General features: G+C 36.7%; 1 protein-coding gene across 1 annotated transcript in view; it reads left to right on the top strand.

Moving 5' to 3' along the window:
* The window catches only part of LOC108764934 (ATP-binding cassette sub-family A member 2), a 30,257-nt gene extending 18,336 nt beyond the window's left edge, over positions 1 to 11,921 (top strand). Inside the window, exons 28-33 of the mRNA XM_018513340.1 lie at positions 327 to 474; positions 578 to 788; positions 847 to 1,063; positions 1,187 to 1,394; positions 11,254 to 11,428; positions 11,729 to 11,921. Of these exons, the coding sequence (XP_018368842.1) occupies positions 327 to 474; positions 578 to 788; positions 847 to 1,063; positions 1,187 to 1,394; positions 11,254 to 11,428; positions 11,729 to 11,921 (1,152 nt within the window). The remainder of the gene's footprint in view (positions 1 to 326; positions 475 to 577; positions 789 to 846; positions 1,064 to 1,186; positions 1,395 to 11,253; positions 11,429 to 11,728) is intronic.
* Positions 11,922 to 19,203: the final 7,282 nt, after the last annotated feature.

The raw sequence follows: 19,203 nt of genomic DNA, 5'->3' as shown, positions 1-19,203 counted from the left end.
CATCCCCCCTCGTGCCCCTCGTGCCCCCTTGGGGGTGGGGGGTTGAAACCCCCCTCAAAAGATAGATTTTTTGAAAAATATTTTGACGTGTTTCGGCGTTTTTAGAAAATTTTTTTTTCTTTCAAGTTATTAGCCCGGTCCGCGACTTAATGGACACCCTGTATAGGATATATTATGTTAGTAATTCAAGATTGAATTATTTAAAGCAACGAAGATCCAGCTCGGACCGTAATAGGCAGTTACATTATAGTATTAATTGAGTTTTTTATATAAAAATATTATTTGTATCTATATATATATAAAAGTTTACATATTTTAAATTCAAGTTTGTAGGTATGATAGGATACTGTCCACAAATTAACGGACTAAGTGATTTTATGACTGGAAGACAATACTTGCAACTTCACGCGGCACTTCGCGGTGTTCCATATGAAAGTATCAACGAAGAAGTAAATAAATGGCTTGATGTATTAGGTAAAAATATAATTAAAAACAAATTGAAAATTTCTTGCATTGTTTAAAATAATTCAAAGTATGCTAATGCTAAATAATCTTTAATAATAAAATTCAATTCTAGATATGTTGGACTTTGAGAATCTGAAAATCGCTCACTATCCTTGGGGAATTCAAAGAAAACTTTGCATATTGCAAAGTCTTACCGGCGATTTACCGATGATATTTATGGACGAGCCTTCTGCTGGGATTGACATAATGACTAGACATGCAATCTGCGAAATTTTGCATCAGATACGGGAGATGGGAAGATCTATATTAATTACTACGCATAGGTTAGTTCATACAAGCTTAATAAGTAAAATACATATTAGATTCAATTTTGAATTTCAGTATGCCAGAAGCAGAAGCGATGTGTTTGCGCATTGGTATTTTAGTTAACGGCCAATTTACTGCAATTGGATCTTGCGAATATTTAAAGGCAAAATATGGTCGGAACTTTATATTAAATATTAAAATAATACCAGGATACCAGTTTACAAATCTTGAGAAAATTAAGAAAATCATTAACGAGACTTTTCCAACAATAAGATTTAAAGATAGTTACTTGGTAAATGGAACTAATTTTATTATTCGATAATTTGGATAATAAAAATATGTTTAAAAAAGATTTTGAGAAAGTATAAACTATAGAAAAGAAATTTATAAATATATTAATTTTTCATCATGACAGGGTGTTCTTAAATACGAATTGGAGAGTGGGATTTCGTACAGCTATGTGTTTGATAAACTCGAAAAGCTAAGACAGAGATATGTGTGGATTACAGACTTCTCGGTTACTCAGCCGTCAATGGATGAAGTATTCCTAACTTTAGCAAAGAAGCAAAGGAAATCTCAAAAGAAGTTAACACTTTACGAACGACTACGTTCTTGCATTATAGGTATATGTAACAAATATAAATAAATTTTGTTATCACATAGCAGTTCTTTGTTAGCATATAACTGTTTTTTATTACTACATAAATTATTTTTATATTTTGTGCTTGTTTGAACAACATTTATCCCAGCAAACGAAAATGGATCGAAATGAATTGAAAATTTTCAATACATCCGAATCCGTATTTTAAATCCATAAAAATGGATTGAATTCCATATAAAAAATGTTTATATATGTAAAAGTTTAAATAAATTAAAGTAGTAATTATATGAAATTCTATAGTTATTATTTTAAAACTTTTATACAAAAAATATACGCTATATAATAAAGGAAACGTGTTAATATAAAATATACATAAAAGCGATTAATTTATTAATTAAAAATAAGGAATTTATATATGTAACATTTATTGTATACATTTACGTAGTTTTTTTTTATGTTTTTTTAAACTATTAAATGAAGGAGAATTCATGATATATTTTTACGATTTTTTTTTAACTCAGTTGAATTAAAACGAAAAATTTCTTATTCATATTTTCGAATAAATTTATAATGCATTTTTAAATGAAACAATGGATTTTCTACTTACAATTTTGAATTGAATAGTATTTGGTTATTGAATGGTCTATTTTAATAGAAAAACTTTTTTTATTGAATTGAATTAAAAAACTGCATTTCCTATTCAGAAATTTAAATTTAGCAGTATTCATCATGCACAGAAATGGCTGATATTATTTTTAGATTGAACTAGATTGAAAAACTGCATTTTCTATTCAAAATTTTAAATTAAGCAGTATTCACGATGCACACAAAATACTATAATATTATTTTTAGAAACAATATGATCAGTAGGTTCTAAAGAAAAATTCTAAAAATATTTTAAAAAATTCCAATTTAAGCCAAACACTGGTTATTATTGTGTATTTTAATATACATATATATATATATATATCATTTATTAAAAATGAATATTTAACCGTAAATTACGGTTTAATTTATTTTTAATAAATGATATATATTAAAATACACAATAATAACCAGTGTTTGGCTTAAATTGGCATTTTTTTAAAGTATTTTTTTAGTTTTTTAATTATTTTTAGATTAAAAAGCATAGAAATATACTCCATGCATTCCTATAAATGAATAAAAATGCATTCAGGATTGAAAAGGATTCATTTTAACATTCATGAATCCATATTTCCGAAAATCTGAATCCATTTTTATCCATTTCAATCCATTTTCGTTTGCTGGGATTTAAAATTTTATCCATTAAGATTATCTATCGGAATACATTATGAATTCAACACTCGATATTAACATATACTTATATCGTATAAAATTTTATTTGCAAATATTAACATTTTCAATACATAATTATAACTATTTAAGTATACAAAAAAATAAATAAAAGTATAATAAAATTGATTACTATTTTCTGCTGACAATTAATGATAATATATGTATAACAAGTATAGTCTCTACCTTCTATTTGATTTTAATTAAATCGTATATCTATATATAACGAAAAGGCCCCTGTTATGAGATACCGAGTTCATTTTGGGTAAATGCTAGAAGTCTATGCGCAGAATTTTAAAAAATAATAGGTCATTTTGAAGGGAATTTAATAAGCTTTAAGATAAAGTTACATAAAATTTAATTCAAATTTCATTTTTTTTGAAAATTAAAGAAATGTAAAAAGTGAGCAAATCGCAAAGTCAAAAAATTGTTCTCCTAATATAAAATGCCCCGAGAAATCGATAGTAAAACGCAAAGTATATCAGTATTGCAATTAGAAAATTATTTAATGTTTCTAAAATAGAAACAAACACAGTCAGCGTGCGCGAAAAATAAGCATGCAATAGATTATACCTAGAACTCGTTTTCAGGTAGTTAGAATTAAGCATCGCAGTTATAGGCACTCGACGTTTATTCCGGTTGTGTTTTTTATTATTGTACAATAACATTGATACTTTAGCAATGATTTTCATATAACATAGGAGCATGGGTTATTTCATATTAGAAATACTCTGGGTATCTCATATTACGATTTCCACGCCTTATGGTTTTACGATCATCAAATCTAACTTCTGTAATTAAACGATTCAACATATCCTGTATTTTTCTATTAGTACGACTATACTCTATCACTACATGAAGAATTTATTGCCAAATATTTATTTATTAAACAATAAACAAGGTTTAAATGCTCATCTCAATGAAACTTGAAAAAATCCAAATTCTAAAATCTTGTTTTACAATGACTACAGGCATAATCTAATAATGAATTTTCTACTAAGTAATTTTTAATCCAAAAGCAATAAATTCATGGTGGAACCAATAGATAGCGTTTATTAGTTTAACAGATACGCCGCTATTTCATATTAGACGTCTATCTTATAATAGGAGGCTTTCCTCTATAAGGTAAATATCAATTGCTATTATCCATTATTCATATTGCATCTAATATATTTATTAATTCAACACACGTACTAAATATAACAAATATAAAATTGAAAATGAACACAACTATACATTCGATAAAATAATTCGTGTTTATGTATGTATAATACATACATATTATTCAAAGAAAGTGATGTTGACAACCAGATCTGCAATACTATAAACTACCTCACCGACGATCGTTTATGTCGATATTCTGCAATTATCCTCGAATCCTATCAAGCATTTAGTATTTTGTTGATGTTTAATTTATTTTGGTAAGATTATATAAGGTTATAAAGAACATTTTGCATTTTTCCTTGGAAAATAAAAACTTTATTAATTATAATTATAAAGAATATGTATTAGAGAAGAAATTCTTCGCTTTCCCCCTCTATGTTACAATGATGTATTCAGGAAACCCAGAAATGTTACTTTGCAGCTTACCAGTTACTGATAAATTACCAATTGTGACTAAAATATATTTCTTTGATATCTGCAATGTTTATATATTTATGTTTTATGTAATATACTTAGACTAAATTATAAATTTTGCAGGATGAAGCAAATCGAAAGAGAAGATGTCATATTTATTAACAATAAATAAAAATATTGTCTCATCTTTATAAATTATTTAAAATTCAAATTATATTTAGCTAAATTTAGATAAAGTTTTACATACATTCAAAATAAAATATAAACTATATACATCTAACGTAACAAATAATAAATCACGAATTATCTGCTTTATTAAAGCTGCTTACATTTGCATAGATATTTGTAAATTATTTAAACACGTTGTATTGTGACTCTTTTGCGCCTTTCCAATAAATGATTAATTGCAACGCAGAGATTGTGGCGTGGCAATGTACTTCTATCACAAACATTGTTAATAGTATTATATAAAACGCGACTATCTCGATCACGCGTGTGTCTCGAGTGACGTTCAGTCATCCTCTTCCTCTTTCGCTCGAAGAAAAGTACGATAATGCATGAAAGTATATCCCAGTGCCGAGACACGCGCCCATTTACGCGAATGTAAATAAATGAGGCACATTGTTATCTCTTAACAGTGAATTGTTCGAGCGAGCGCGTATTATCGGCCCAACCTTTGAACCGCACAAGAGAGAAGTCTCCCCGCGAAAAATCTATTCCCCTCACTTCCCACTCCTAGCGATAAAGCAACTCATCAACCCTTCGTCGTTCCGACCACTTAGACACCCGTGCGTGCACCGTGACGTCGATTATACCGGTCATTAAATCTTGATGCGACTAGGAACCGCATCGAGGCCGGCAACACCTGACACGGCCTCTAATCGAAAGGAGACAATCGCGACCGAGTCACGGAAGGAGGCACGACAATGTAATTACGAGCTGTAATGACACGAAATCTGGATATTAATGGCACCGACACTCCGTAGTCAAGTCTATCTTTGTGTCGAAAATCACGAACAAAATTTAATTCGCTTAAATCTCACCGTCTTCTTCGAGACACCGCGCGCGAGGAAATAAATCTCCACAAAATTCTCAACATAATCATAGAGCAACATCGCAATTCAGCTAATTGCGTCATAATAATAGTCTGTGCGATCAAAGTATCAAGTAATTTTTTCGCTATTGTAAGGTCGCTTCGATAATATTTCTTTTTTCTGACGATGTTTTATCTCTCCATCTATGTATTCTTTATGTAATATTTGACATTCTCGGAAACTACTTATTATATGAGAAACAAAGAAATATGGATTGGTTTTAAAAACACGTAAAACATTTCCTAGGTATTCGTCTTTGTTCAAGGAAAAGTATCGTCTTCAAGTCAAGCATCGCTTTTCCCTCCAACAATATCATAACGTTCGCTAATTAATGCTACTTATTGACAGACACGGAAAAACGATTTTGCTAAAGTATTTAAAAATGAAACTAAATACAGATCTGAAAATAATTTTGCTTGGATTATCAAAATAATTATGTATGACGCTTAAACTGGCTAGAATGTTAAAACTTTTTTTGCAGCATTGCCATCAATGTTTAAGCGTTTTATATTTAATCGCATAATTATTTTAATGATCCAACAAATTCAACTATTTTCAGATCTGTTCTATCTAAATTTTTTTATATTTCCAAAACTATTCGCGATATAAATAAGCCGAAGCAATAAGCTATTAATTTTATGTATAGATATGTACAGCTGTGCGCGATTATGTGTCACGAACATACTTTGTCTTTTCTTCCTCGCGGCTGAGGAAGAAGAAGAAGAGACAGATTGACCCGTCTGTCTATGCCCGATATCAGCGAGAATGATAAAACTGAATCGTAGATACGGCATGTAATTCCCGCCGTGCAAAAGTATATAAATCAGGAATGTAATTTCCATACGGATAGATGAAGAATCTAAAGATGTAAAGATCTTATTTCATTGCATACAGTACAAGCGGATAACATTATAAATAGTACATGATCAGAATTATAAAAGCATTTTGTTTAAGCCGTAGATAATTCATCGTATTAATAATTATAGTCCTGTTCAATCTAAGAAAAAGTGTAGAAGAGTCGAAGGGAGAGCATCATCTTTCTCGAATAGAATCGGTATCTTTCGGGAGCAACGAGCTAATCTCTTCTTGTGCAACAAAAATGAAGCGGTGCCTGCGGCGAAGTTAATTAGCAAAAATCACGAGGGAGCAGATAAAACAGTTTCCACCTCTCTTTCTATCTTTCTTTGCTTTTCTATCTCCTTCGTTCTCTTTCTTTAGAACCTCTCCTCGCTCTTCTTCCCCTCCCCTCCCCCCATTCTAAGTCTTTCTACTTTCTTCTTCTCCCACCGCCGCTTAAATCGAAGGCTGGAGGGAACTCCTATCGAATGAATAAAAGGCTTTTCGTCTGCGGCCGGCGACGAAGCCGGCTGCAATAAAAGCTTAATTTATAAGCCGACCTTCGACCTCGCCTTGGTAAACGCGAAAGGGGTACGCCATTATCTTTACATAAGCGCGAATAAATGGTTAAAAACAGGCACTCATGAAAAAATGGAACATAGATAAAATAATAAATTTGCAGTTTTCTAAAAAAAAACATTGCGCTCTTAGCGGAGACAATTATTAGATAGTTAATATAGATGTTTAAATTAAAATCTACAATACACACAAACTGCAGATGTTGAAGAATATCATGTTGTCTAATCAAAAACGAAACGAGCATAGCGGGAAACCATTAAGGATCGACTCGTTCTCAGGATGACACATAATGCGATCGTAATTTGGGATTTTTGTTCCCGAGTGAAAAGCCGACGTAACCCTTTAATTCCGATGTTTTTGAAGTCATCGGCCGCGCCCACGGCGCGGCGCGGCGCGACATGGCTATCCTCTGGGGGAATGTGAATGTCATTGATTGTAGCGGGAACGGGCTTCCGGCTCCGTCGCCGAAGTCGCGGTCGAAACTCAAACGGCATGTAATCCCTCGTTATATCCCGAGTCGCAAGAATTATCTTGCTTAATGTAGGCGCAATTGCGCGTACCGTCGATAATAAAATGGACAGCACGTCGTTAGCTCCCTTTTCGCGGTCATTCGATTACACGCTGATTACCAGCAAATTACATACTAACATTGCCTTTAATATTACGTACCGCTACTTTTTTTGTACAATTCTCGATGGGCCGACTTTTGCATAACCCATGAAAACGCTAAAATGTTGCATTAACTGTACGATTTCAATTGCCATTTATCGAAAAAAGGAAAAAAATATATAAAAACATCTCATATTTAAATCTTACAGTTTCGTTTTTTCAATATTTTTTTTTATATCATCTTTTGGAAGTATTATCGATATAATGCATAGATATGTAAGAAAAAATAGTTTATGATAAACGTATTTTATATTATTAGGTAGAAGTGCCAGCAAAGACGATTGTTTGTGAAATTATGACGGCCATGGGAAGGTATGAGCCGGCACTTCCGGTCCACGGAGACCGGAACTGCACGCATAGTCGGCTTGCTGTCGCGTCGCGGATGGCCCCCCCAGTTGCAGTGAGAAACTCACCCAAAGTTATTTCACGCCCGGTAGAGCGCGGAAACGAGCATTTACTCCAGATTTCGTTCATAAATCAGGACCTGCCTGAGAGTGTTCTGCCCTCGCTGCTCCCCGTTACATCCCCGCGGTCTACCACGGTCGTGGGGGTTCCACTGGTAGTCAACAATGAAATTTGAAAGCGATTAAGCGAAATCGCTGCGGAAATCAACGTTCTCAGCGAAGGGACGACATGTAACGATAAAATTAACCCTGCTGGTCTGTTCGGGTCTATTTGATCCAAAATATAATTAATTTTTTTTGTTAATACTTTATTTAAAAACTTTCCTGCTATTTGATAACTTTGTCTGTCAATGTAAGATCTTCTTTCTGTAAAAATTTTTTATTTCTTAGAGTTTTTTAATCATGTTGATCAAAACGATATGATTGTAAATTGAACAGATTAACATATTATAATTAATTATAATTAATTAATTATAATAAGGTTAACATAATTGTTCGTAATTTTTACGAGCACGAAAGATGCAGAATAAATTAATAAACAATTCTTTTCCATTGAAAACTATCACTCTTTTCTATGAAAAACTTCTTTTTAGATGAAAACTTAATTACTAGTGTAACGAATTAACATTTCCAATAAACATTCTATTTTGCAATATCACGGATGAATCTGACATCCGTAAAAAGAAAACAGGAAATATCAGTCTATCAATATGATAATGACGAAGACGTAAAATTTTATCTCGCGGATGCGATATACATATGTTACAGCTTTACCCACTTCCGCCGTCGCGATATTTATGTTTCCTCGCGAAGAAATCTTGAGGGAAAAGGACGATGTTGATCAGGAAAATGTTGCAACCGTGATATTATTTTGATTTGGAAATCAACAGGTGGATTGCCGACAGCCGGGTAGCGAGTGCCAGGAGCTCATAGAGAGAGTCAGTTTTCCTCTCTTTTCTTTTTTCATACTTGTTTCAGATCATTTTCGATGTTATCCCTATAGCATATGCCCGATACGGGGCAGATGGTTGAAAGTGTTAAGTTAGCCTACATTGTGCGACACCGGGCGATTTAAAAGGGACCACATTTACTTTGAATTATCGATCGCATCGGTTGAATTTATTGGTGTTCGTTGCGGAAACCTCGAGCGATAAAAGCTGTTACATTTTGCAAATTACAGTTTTAAAAAAAGAATTACGAAACGTGAAGCTCGTTGCCTTATTAATGTTTAATTAATAGGTGCTCGAGATGCAATTGAAGCAATAGCAAATGCGCCGGTGTCGCTAAGGGGCGAGTGAAAAATCGCAACAAAGGCAGACAGCTCGCAAGAGGAAGAGGAGGTGAAGGAGGAGGAAGAGGGCAGAAGCCTCATGATCATACCTTCCACCTGTAGGTACACGCATATATACGTACCAGCACCAATATATACGGGGGATACGTTGGTCCCTTATGTACAGCTACAGCTGCCGGAATGTCTCGACGGTGTTCCGGCAAAGAGAAAGGGACGTACAGGTGCGATCATTAACTCAATTGAATTTCGATAAGGAAAAATGTGCAACACTGTTTCGAAATGAAACGCCTCTGTCGTTTTACGACGATTGTTACGCATCGAAACGTACGAAGCCGACGATCTCTCGTTTCGCAAATTATCGGTATCGTCGGCTTTTATGTTCACGCGACGAAAGATTAAAAATCACTTTTCGGTGCAGCTTGCAACGTATATATTATCTAACGACGTGTTCGCCGTGCAACTTTCGAGGCGTTTCTCAGTCTTTCTTTTTTCTTCTCCCCTTTTCTTTAGGAAAATTAGAAGTGCCACGTACTGTACGGCGGCACGGCCAACGGAAACTCGAAAGGACCTCAAGGAAGGCGAAAGGTGCTCGCGTGTATGCGTGGCTGCCCGCGCTCGTGTGGGACAACGTGTCATTAAATCGAAAAGGCACTTGTGCCGCCTGCACTTGCCGTCCAGGAAGAAGCACCTGACGGTTCCTCCACGAGAGAGAGACACACACACACACACACAGGGTGGATTTTTAACGGTCAAAAACACAACGCGCCGCATATAGTGATTCCAAAGGGTAGGCTGCGAGCATAGGCGCAACGGATCGATAGATGATCGATAATAAGACGCAGGTGCTTCTTTCACGCGTATTGTTCCCGCTCGTTTCCTCTACCACGTTTCGTTCCGACTCTTCCTCCTCTCTTCTTTTTCTTTCTTCTTCCATTTTGTCCTTCTATTTTCTTTTCTCATCCTGGTTCCGCTTCCCTTGCTTCGCCGTTTTTCCGCTTCGCCTCTCTTGTTTCAATCCGATCGTTTTCGCCTCATTGCATTGTAGCACTCTTTTACTAGCGATCTCTTTAAGCTTCTCCTTCTCCACCTCCGCGTTCCTTTTCTTCTTTTTCTCTTACTGACCCATTCGCATTTTCATTACTATCCCCCATCTCTTCGTTCATCATCACAACCTCTCTCGTCAATTGTTTTTTCTTTCTTCGCCGCTCCATTCTGCGCGATGTTTATTACGTTGCATGCCTCTCGGCGTACGTACGTCATTTCGTTTAATGTAACATTACGATTCTGTTATGTCAAGCTTCATATTTCGAGCTCCGATGGAGACGGTTCATTAATGCCAGTTGCATACAACCGTTGCTGACAAAAGCGATAAAGCCTTTCCGCCTTATGTTATATTCATTACGCTTTGTACAACGAGCAATTATAATCCTAATTGTAGATATCGAGTTTCCTGCATTTCTTCTACCGAAGACCACAGGGCGTTGAGATGAAGAACAGTTTATGCGTCGTCTATGCGTCGTCGTTGTAAGTGAGACCACCTTCGTGGGGTGGGAACGCCGAAGGGTGATGGCGCTCCTCCGAAAACGACGGTTGAAAGTCGCGTCGTCTTCTCGCGTGGGACCTTCAGGTAGACGTGAAACTTTTTAGCTCTCCACAGAACTCTTCAAGGCGTTCGGGGTGTGCACCTGCTATACACCTGTTGGCCGTTGGTCGCTACTCCTGCTGTCCGTCGCGAGCGAGTGCGGCCACGCAGTACGTGTGCGGGAAACGTATCTCTTCGAGACCGTTAGAAAAAAAAGCAAATTGATGCGATCTCTTTAGGAGACGGTCGTAACAGGAAGTGGTAAAGAGTAGGAGAAAAGAAGGAATATACTAATAAAAATAAACGAGTGATCGAATATCGAAGGATAATCATCAGAATCACTTTTGTTGCTAGCCCTTTTTTTTATGCGCGTTTAGAAACGCAAATTTAAAGGGTTATATCAAAAGCATGTTTTTCGAATAAAAAGGAATTTTTTTAAAACAGAGACACTTCTTTCGAGTTCTTTTTTTTTCTTTCTTTGAGAACATTTTTTTGCGCGCAAATTTCAATCGACTACTTTGACATAAATGCAGAATCAGGCTTTTGTGAGGAACGTTTTACCAAACGAGAATGTTATGCCGTCAGAGTCATTCAAAAGACGACGCGGCAAAATTGTTTCTTTCAGCAGGCAAAAGCTTGGCAATCATACGCTATTAGCCTCCTCCACAGCCTGATCCAGCACGCGCTCAGGCAACGTCGGTTGCGAAGGTAATTTTCAAACGGGCCAATAGCCACCTCGCATCGGTAGCAGAGGCATTGAAGCGAGCGAAGAAAAGGGTGATCGGAGAAGCACGCGTTATGTCCTACATATGTCCATTGAAAGTTCTAAGACCCTTCGTCTTTCACATTTTAAAGATAATTCTTCACCTATTGTCGCAGAATTCTTTGAAATTCGTGCCAAAAATACAATATATAAAAGTATTTTATAATGGCGTGAAAAAGTACATTAATATTGTTATAGCGCATAAAAGATATCTATGTAATTACTGTTATTTATCTTTTTCGTAGGATTACATGCTTCGCGTTTCAACAATGCGTCTCGCGGATCAACAGGACGATCGCTAACAGCTCGCAATTTACAGGAACGGAGCCGATCGCGCGCACACGCGCAGCCGGATCGTTTCCACCAAAGACGAAAGACGAAAGACGAAAGACGGTTGAAGGGCAATTATCGTGCGAAGGGCCATCAGGTATTCTGTAGCGTGTGGAGGAGTGTATAAGTGGAGGAGGACGCGGAGAAGCAACGAAGGCATGATGAACGGAGAGGCAAAGGGAATCGAAAAGAGGAGCGTCTGATACACTTTTAATACGGGACCGAAGGAGCCCCCTGCACAGCAGGTGCACCGCAGGTGATTCTCCTCGTCCTTCTCGCACGCCGTGCACCGTGCGCAGGCAGCGCAGGGCGCAGGCTTCCTCTCACGACTCCTCAGTCCTCACGGCCGGCCTGCACCCTGCGTACGCGATCTCCCACAGTGGTGGACTCCTCTTTTTTCCACGTGGAGGGGAACAGAAGGAGGGCTTTTTCACTGACTGGGACTCGCTGGGAAGAAAGGATCAATCGGTAATAGCTGCGCCAAATGCGCCCGCCTGTGCCTAATGATTACCTAATCATTATAGATTCATCGCGCTCTCCAAATTTCGAATTGGAACACATCGGCCTGTTTGAATTTTTTTTTTAATACAGACGCAAGTGAAGAAAATAAAGAAGAAATTATGCGAGTCGTGGATTTAATGAAATTGGATATTCTATCAAGATATAATTCGTTCCGAAGTCGAATTTGTTGTAAATTTATTACTATATATATTTAATATTGAATAAAGTATTTTTTTTACTCGTTTGTCTCATTTCTATTCTATAGATTTTTTACTCGTACAAATCCACAAAAGCATTGTTAATCTTAAAACGGTGCCGGTTTTAGTACGCCGCCCGTAGTTGAGATTCTCGTTGATGCGTGGGAAAGAAATAGGGCGCCAAACCCTTTTTTCGAGACGCCCTGCAAGACGCTGGGGGTGGAAACGTAACCGATACGCTCGGCAGGACCTTGTTTGAATTTCATTAAGCTACCCGACGCCACGTCGGGATTTTGTTCTGCTTGACTGCCGCGTCCGTCGAAGCGACCGAGAACGCCGCAAACAGGATTTCTTGCGTGCATTCCGCAAATAGTGACTTTAAATGTTGAAAATAAGAATAAACGCATATTAAAAATACGTGGCATTAAAAATCTCGAGTCGCAAGAAATGTGTGTACTGTTCCAATGATTTATTTCTCATTTAATCAGATGATTTATATATTTACGTGTTGAAACTTCTTAACATAATTATGTTTTCGTAATAAAAAATATATCTATATAGAAACATCGTTATTTATGTGTTATTCATGCTGCTAATTTCACCATCAATTCAAATCAATTCTAATTCGATGAAACTATTTCTGACGTTATTCATGAGCATACAACCAAGTGATTTTAAAGAGCCTATTTTCTGCTGCGGAATTAAGCAACATTTATACGCGTAAAGCGATTCAGACACGATTCCCTCTTATCGCCGATGGGCGCGCGTGTTACAAAGTAACTTGCGGCACGAAGAAAGTAACACGTATTCTCGTACCCAATATTATCTAAATTACGCGAAACACGCACATTCGCGCGCGTCGAAACGCTCATGGCGCCGCAGATGAGTAATCCCTCGTAGGTCTTCGATGCTTCCGATCGGTTCGTCTCACCTGCTGAATAACGAATAAGTTCTGTTAAAACATGTTACTCGCCCGGGTCGTCACGCGTTTACATTACCACTACGTTACGTAACGCAATTTGCACCGTGCACTCAATGCCCATGAAAGAAGAAGAAAGAGCCGGAGGCGCGGCGAGGCGTTAACACTCGCGAATTGACACTTACTTTCTCTCGATTACCATATACTTGGGGATAAAGTCGCGGCGTGTAAAGCGCAGAGTAAACAGCAAGAATGAGTAGAAAGCGTATAGTTGAATATATAATAATACCACCAGAGACGTATGAGCACTTGTCGAGAAGCGCGAATGATAATAAATTAACGATAACCGAGTGGCCGATTACCTTGTAGACACAACATGAAACCTCGTTACCTAGGATACACTGTAGAACGATTAATTACGAGCAAGGTCGGCCATCTGATCACCGTCTCGCCTCGAAAATGGAATATGCATGTCACAAGTGCGCAAGCTGCAGCGACTCACACTCGGGAGTAGCGAGCGGCCGGACCCCCATAAAAGATCGGCGCAGCTGGATTTTTTGGAAAAAATCCGAAGCGAGCGCGGGCATGCGGTTGCTCCAGGGAGACAGCTAGGAAGACGAAGAAGAAGAAGAAGAAGAAGCCAGAGTGCTGATGGAATAAAGGCCACGAAGACGTAGAATAGAACGAAGCAAATGAGAAGATAAAGGAAAAAGGCCTCGGTGGAGAACGGAGGTAAAGTGCGAATAGAGAAAGAAGTAGAAGAAGAAGAAGAAGAAGAAGAAGGAAAAGTGGAGGAAAGATCAGAGGCAGCGGAAGAAGGATAAGAAGATTCGAAGGAAGAGTCCGTCTGTGGCGGTGGAGTTGAAGGAGGACAGTGAGGTGAGCAAGGTGCTGCCAAGGTGGCGGTTAGGGCAGCTGATCTTCGAATAGCAGCAGGTGAATGTGAAGAAGCTCACGTGGATGAAGCGAGATGGGGAGAAGATGGCGGTTGTGGTAGCGGCCGTGGAGGAGGAAGAGGTGGAATCCACGCGTGCATAAAAGGTGTTTCGTTATTGTTACCAGGCGAGCGGCAGCCCCTTGGATTTATTAATCTTGTTCTGCTGGCAACATGGTCCCGTGCCATCGCCGTACGACTGATAGATCAAAAAAGGATGGTACCTTCTGCTCATCGCGATAAATTCCTTCGTACATATGCTCGAATTTCAGAATGATCGATTTTAGAATCATGCGGGCAAGATGAACCATGAAATCTCTAATTACATTTATCTGCGCGACGTATCGATGTCTTATCGTCACCGCATTATTTGATCACGACAGATTAATCCTTATAATGTACATAATAACTGTCATTTCTAAGAATACAAATTGTCATCTCAAACGACGAATGCAAATGACCCTCTTGATCGATGTCTGTTTATTTGCAAGCCTTGATATGCAATTATGATAAATGATATCTTTTGATAAATATTTTTGTAGCTGAGGAAATATTACAGCAGAAATTTTTAAAAAGGTTTACATTCACAAATCATTGATAAAAAATCAACAGTATCAGAATTTTATCAAAAACTTATATTCTAAAATAGATTCATAAAATATGATTTGCAAATATTATATATACATATATATATATAGCATTATTTAAAAAAAATTAGTCAATAATAAAACTACTAAAAAAATTAGAGCAGATTATTCGTATTTCAGGCATCTAATTAATGTCTCCGGTGACATTATCTAACGTTTGACTAAAAAAGAAAAGAAAAACTTTTGTCGCAATGGTGACCGCGTCATAGAAAAGTTTACAGTCAATTTCCCGTCAACAAAATGAGACAGATCCCTGTTCGTTCATCATCGCGTGCGTATGTATACTCGATCGACGACATTCTTTCCCATATCGAATGCTCCGTGGAGGGTACCGAGGATGAAGAAGCCACGCAGTGAGATCAGAAAACAAGCTCTACTCCGTATGTTTTCGTATGTTTTCGTTACGGTTGTGCGCACACAAAAACGCACGTATTTACTTTCATTATACTGGTGAACCGACACTTCTTACCAAATCTTACAAATCATGTCCCATCGAAAGGAAAAGAAATTAGCAAAGAAAAAAGAATTCCAAACGTTTAATAACTACATTTTACATTTTAGTACTGCCCAGGTAAAGAGGAGTATAAAATATTAATTTATTTTTCTATCGATAGAACGCAATGTTAATTCCATCAATGACGCTCAGACTAATTAGTAAGCTGAAATTAATATAATTCAGAAATTATAAAATTTTTTTTTATAGAATTCCTCCATTATACAGTTTTAAGATTTGCTTAATGTCATTGCTTGTAAATATCATTATTATGCAATTTAACCGCAATCGTTCGAGCACGTCGACGACAAGGACGAACTCACTCGTACACCCCCGTCCACTTTGCGGGCAGAAGACGAAGGGGGACGATACACCGTGTAGGACCGTTCGACTTCCTTGCGAAGGTCCGTTCCCATGTCTTCTCCCGGTTCTTGCTTTATGGGGCTTTCCGTTGTCGCCACTTCCCATGGACTTCCTAAACATTGACTTCCTTAAAGGAAGCACAAGGAAGAGCAGATGGCCTATTAATTCGATTGCCGCGAAGGAACCACCGCCACCATCACCGTCATTACCACTACCAACGCAGGCACCTTGCAACATGCATGACGAAGAGAAACCTCGCGAGACGCCCTTCCCTGCGTCTTCCCAGACGCAGTGCACGCACTTGTCACGCCCGTTTTCAACCGTTAAATTTGTCCAATTCCCCAATGACCTCATGATAATAATATAACAGAAAAGCGGAACTTTGCGTGCCTTCAGTTAATTTTGTATACGCAACGCGTGTAAAAATAAAATTAGTATATAAAAGTAATTAAAATTTAATAGTTATTGATCTTGAGAGAGATACGGTGTCACTTTCGTTTTTTATTCGTTATCTCGTCATGTTCTGCAAGATCAATGCGCAACAACTGTACCAATGTAAAAGACATGTAATATATAGGTCTTATCGAAGATGAACAATTTGCATGCTGTTAATAACAGAATGTTCTGCCAGGGGGCAAAAGTTTTGAGTGTCTCTTAACAATCTGATTGGTATTGGATAATTATTACTGAGTCATTCAGTCTTTTTTTTTTGAAAGTCGAAGTAAACGATAAGCACGTCGAAGAATCGAGAGTCTGTTTTATCTCGTATCGGTCGGCCGATCGGCAATAATAACACATCTGACGATGCACTTTGCACCATAAGCAATATGTGTATACGAAATATAACATTAATAATAAAACCGGCTGGGGTGACACTTTCTGACGAACGATATAGCGCAAATATCGCTCACAAGAATCTAAATTAAAGCGACAAAGATGATTTTCTGTCTGCTTACAAAAGTAAGATATTAAAGATCTTATCACGAGAAGTAATTTGAAACATTCAGTTATCCATCTAACTATTATCGATCAAAGTATGAAATCATTATCTATTATTAATTATATCAAGTATGAAGTCCAATAATAAAGTTGTATTATTAATTTAAGACTTTAGTAGACATATTTTATATTATAACTCTGTGTTAATGTTAGCGATTTAGTTTCTCGCATTATTTCATTGAACAACTCAACGAAAAGATTCAGAAAATTGCAAGGGAAAACTGCAAATTCATATCGAATTCACATAAAATATGACACGAGAAGAAACACGTGTACCTTAGACCGAACGGAGAAATCGACGATGTCAAGCTCACTTATGCAAAGAGGTTTTATCCGATCAAATATTATGCAATTAATTTCTACATAGATGTTATATGCAAATAAATCTACGCAATAAAATACGATAATGAACGCTGAACTCCGTAATTCCTTCAACTTCCACTTGAGTTACGCGTCCGTTTTCTCTGTTTGAGTGCTTCTCGAATCGTTGCACTTCGAACCTTTTATTCCTATTAACTGATTATTTTTATCAATATATATGCACACGCGTAACTAATCACATGTATTTTTAGTCACAGTCATTTTTAAAACAACACAAATTATACAGATAAAATAAAATGATCATGTTTAATATATGCTCTAAATTAAATGTAGGAAAATATTTTAAGATTTGAATTTTAGAAATGTTAAATATTCAGTGTAGAAAATCTCGAATTTTATCTTATACTATCGAGATACAATCTGTACACGGCAAGCTGCCTTTAAATTTTACAATTGCCTATAACTTTCCGCATTTCTTATCTTTTATACTTTATCTTTGCATGGTCATTCCAGAATGAATAAGATAAGTAAATTAGTATATAAATATTAATATAAATTAATTTACATCGATCTGTACGCACCGATAAATAAGACTATTTAACATTTATTTAAATTTTGTGAATAGTATATGTTTGTCAGACATACGTCAACCGGTATCTAAAGGAACAAGTAGATAATTCTTTCGATCAATTATTCTCATTATTAAGCCAAAAATATAAATTATTCTCATTATTATGCACGATAACTTAGCAACGTCGGAATTTCCGTCATGAGTGAAAGGACTCTTTAAATTTAAGAATGAGATAAATTCATGGAATGAAATAATGTAGTGAAAGAAATGAAGACTGTGAAAAGAGGATGACGAACGAATGGAGTAGAAATTGCTGAGATAAATGTAGAGAAAGGAGAAAAGAGAGAAATAGGGGAGGGATGTGCGCGATACGATCTACGATGGCTCCTGTCTTCAGCGTGACTCGTAAAGGGCTTGGGTCTTCGGGATACTCTTTGATAATTGCCGACCGCGAGCAGGCTATATTTCAAAGTATACTCCCAGGTACTTCCAGGTATTGTTTTGACGTTCAATTACGTTCCCTTGGATTGTTAAAATCTAAGCCGTTTGCGCCAATTACAAAGTAGTGATGATTTTATAAGGGATTTCTGTAAGTAAGATAACAAATAAATAGATCTTTTTTAATTTCTTTTAACAGGCAATATATAATTTTTTCGGATAAATGAAAGAGCGTTTAAGAGATTTGAAATTTTTATGAAGACAAAGCATTGTCTATATTTAACTAGGTTAGCATCCTTGAGATGAAAACGAACGTTCTAGATCTAGATAAAGATTTGAAGAAAAACAAGATAATATCGTGAATGAAGTAGTCGAATTATCGACCTAATATTGAAATCTTAGATCATTTTTTCAACCGATAATGGTAATTACAAATTAATGAATTAAATTAATAAGGTAAAATAAATAGAATTAGGTCGCGAATTACAAATTTAATCTGCAAGAACTTATGTGAGAGAGAGAGAGAGAGATAGAAAGCAGGGATATTTCTTCTTTTAAATTACTTATTAAAAAACCTTTCTCTCTCTCTTTTTTTCTCTCATGTTAAGCTTGATCTCGGAAAACTGCAGTTCTTTTCAATCTTCATACCTCTACGAGAGGGTGGTATAAATCGGAAATCGGAGAGAAGATGGAAAGAAGACGAGAGGGGAGGAAGGAATTATAGCCATTCGTACGAACGACAATGGTTGTATGCGAGTGCATATGCGCTTGGTGCATACGCATGTGGGTCCTCCTGCGCTCCTCGTATTTTGTACCAGCTCGGTGGAAAGAGCGTGAAAAAGAGCTTCGGGAAGAAAACTGGTTGGCGTCCTCACAATGGCGGGTGGGATTACGTAGGCGCCCTTGGGATCCCCTATTCAGGATCGGCTTCCTTGAATAGAATCTCGGAAAGGATAAGTGCCTGCCTGCGTGATCGTGCGTTGGCTATATGCAGCATGTATTCACAT

The sequence above is a fragment of the Trachymyrmex cornetzi genome, unplaced genomic scaffold (genome assembly GCF_001594075.2).
Source record: "Trachymyrmex cornetzi isolate Tcor2-1 unplaced genomic scaffold, Tcor1.1 scaffold468, whole genome shotgun sequence".
Classification (NCBI taxonomy): domain Eukaryota; kingdom Metazoa; phylum Arthropoda; class Insecta; order Hymenoptera; family Formicidae; genus Trachymyrmex; species Trachymyrmex cornetzi.
Note: the sequence above shows the minus strand (reverse complement) of the source record. Positions and strands in the feature narration are given on the sequence as shown.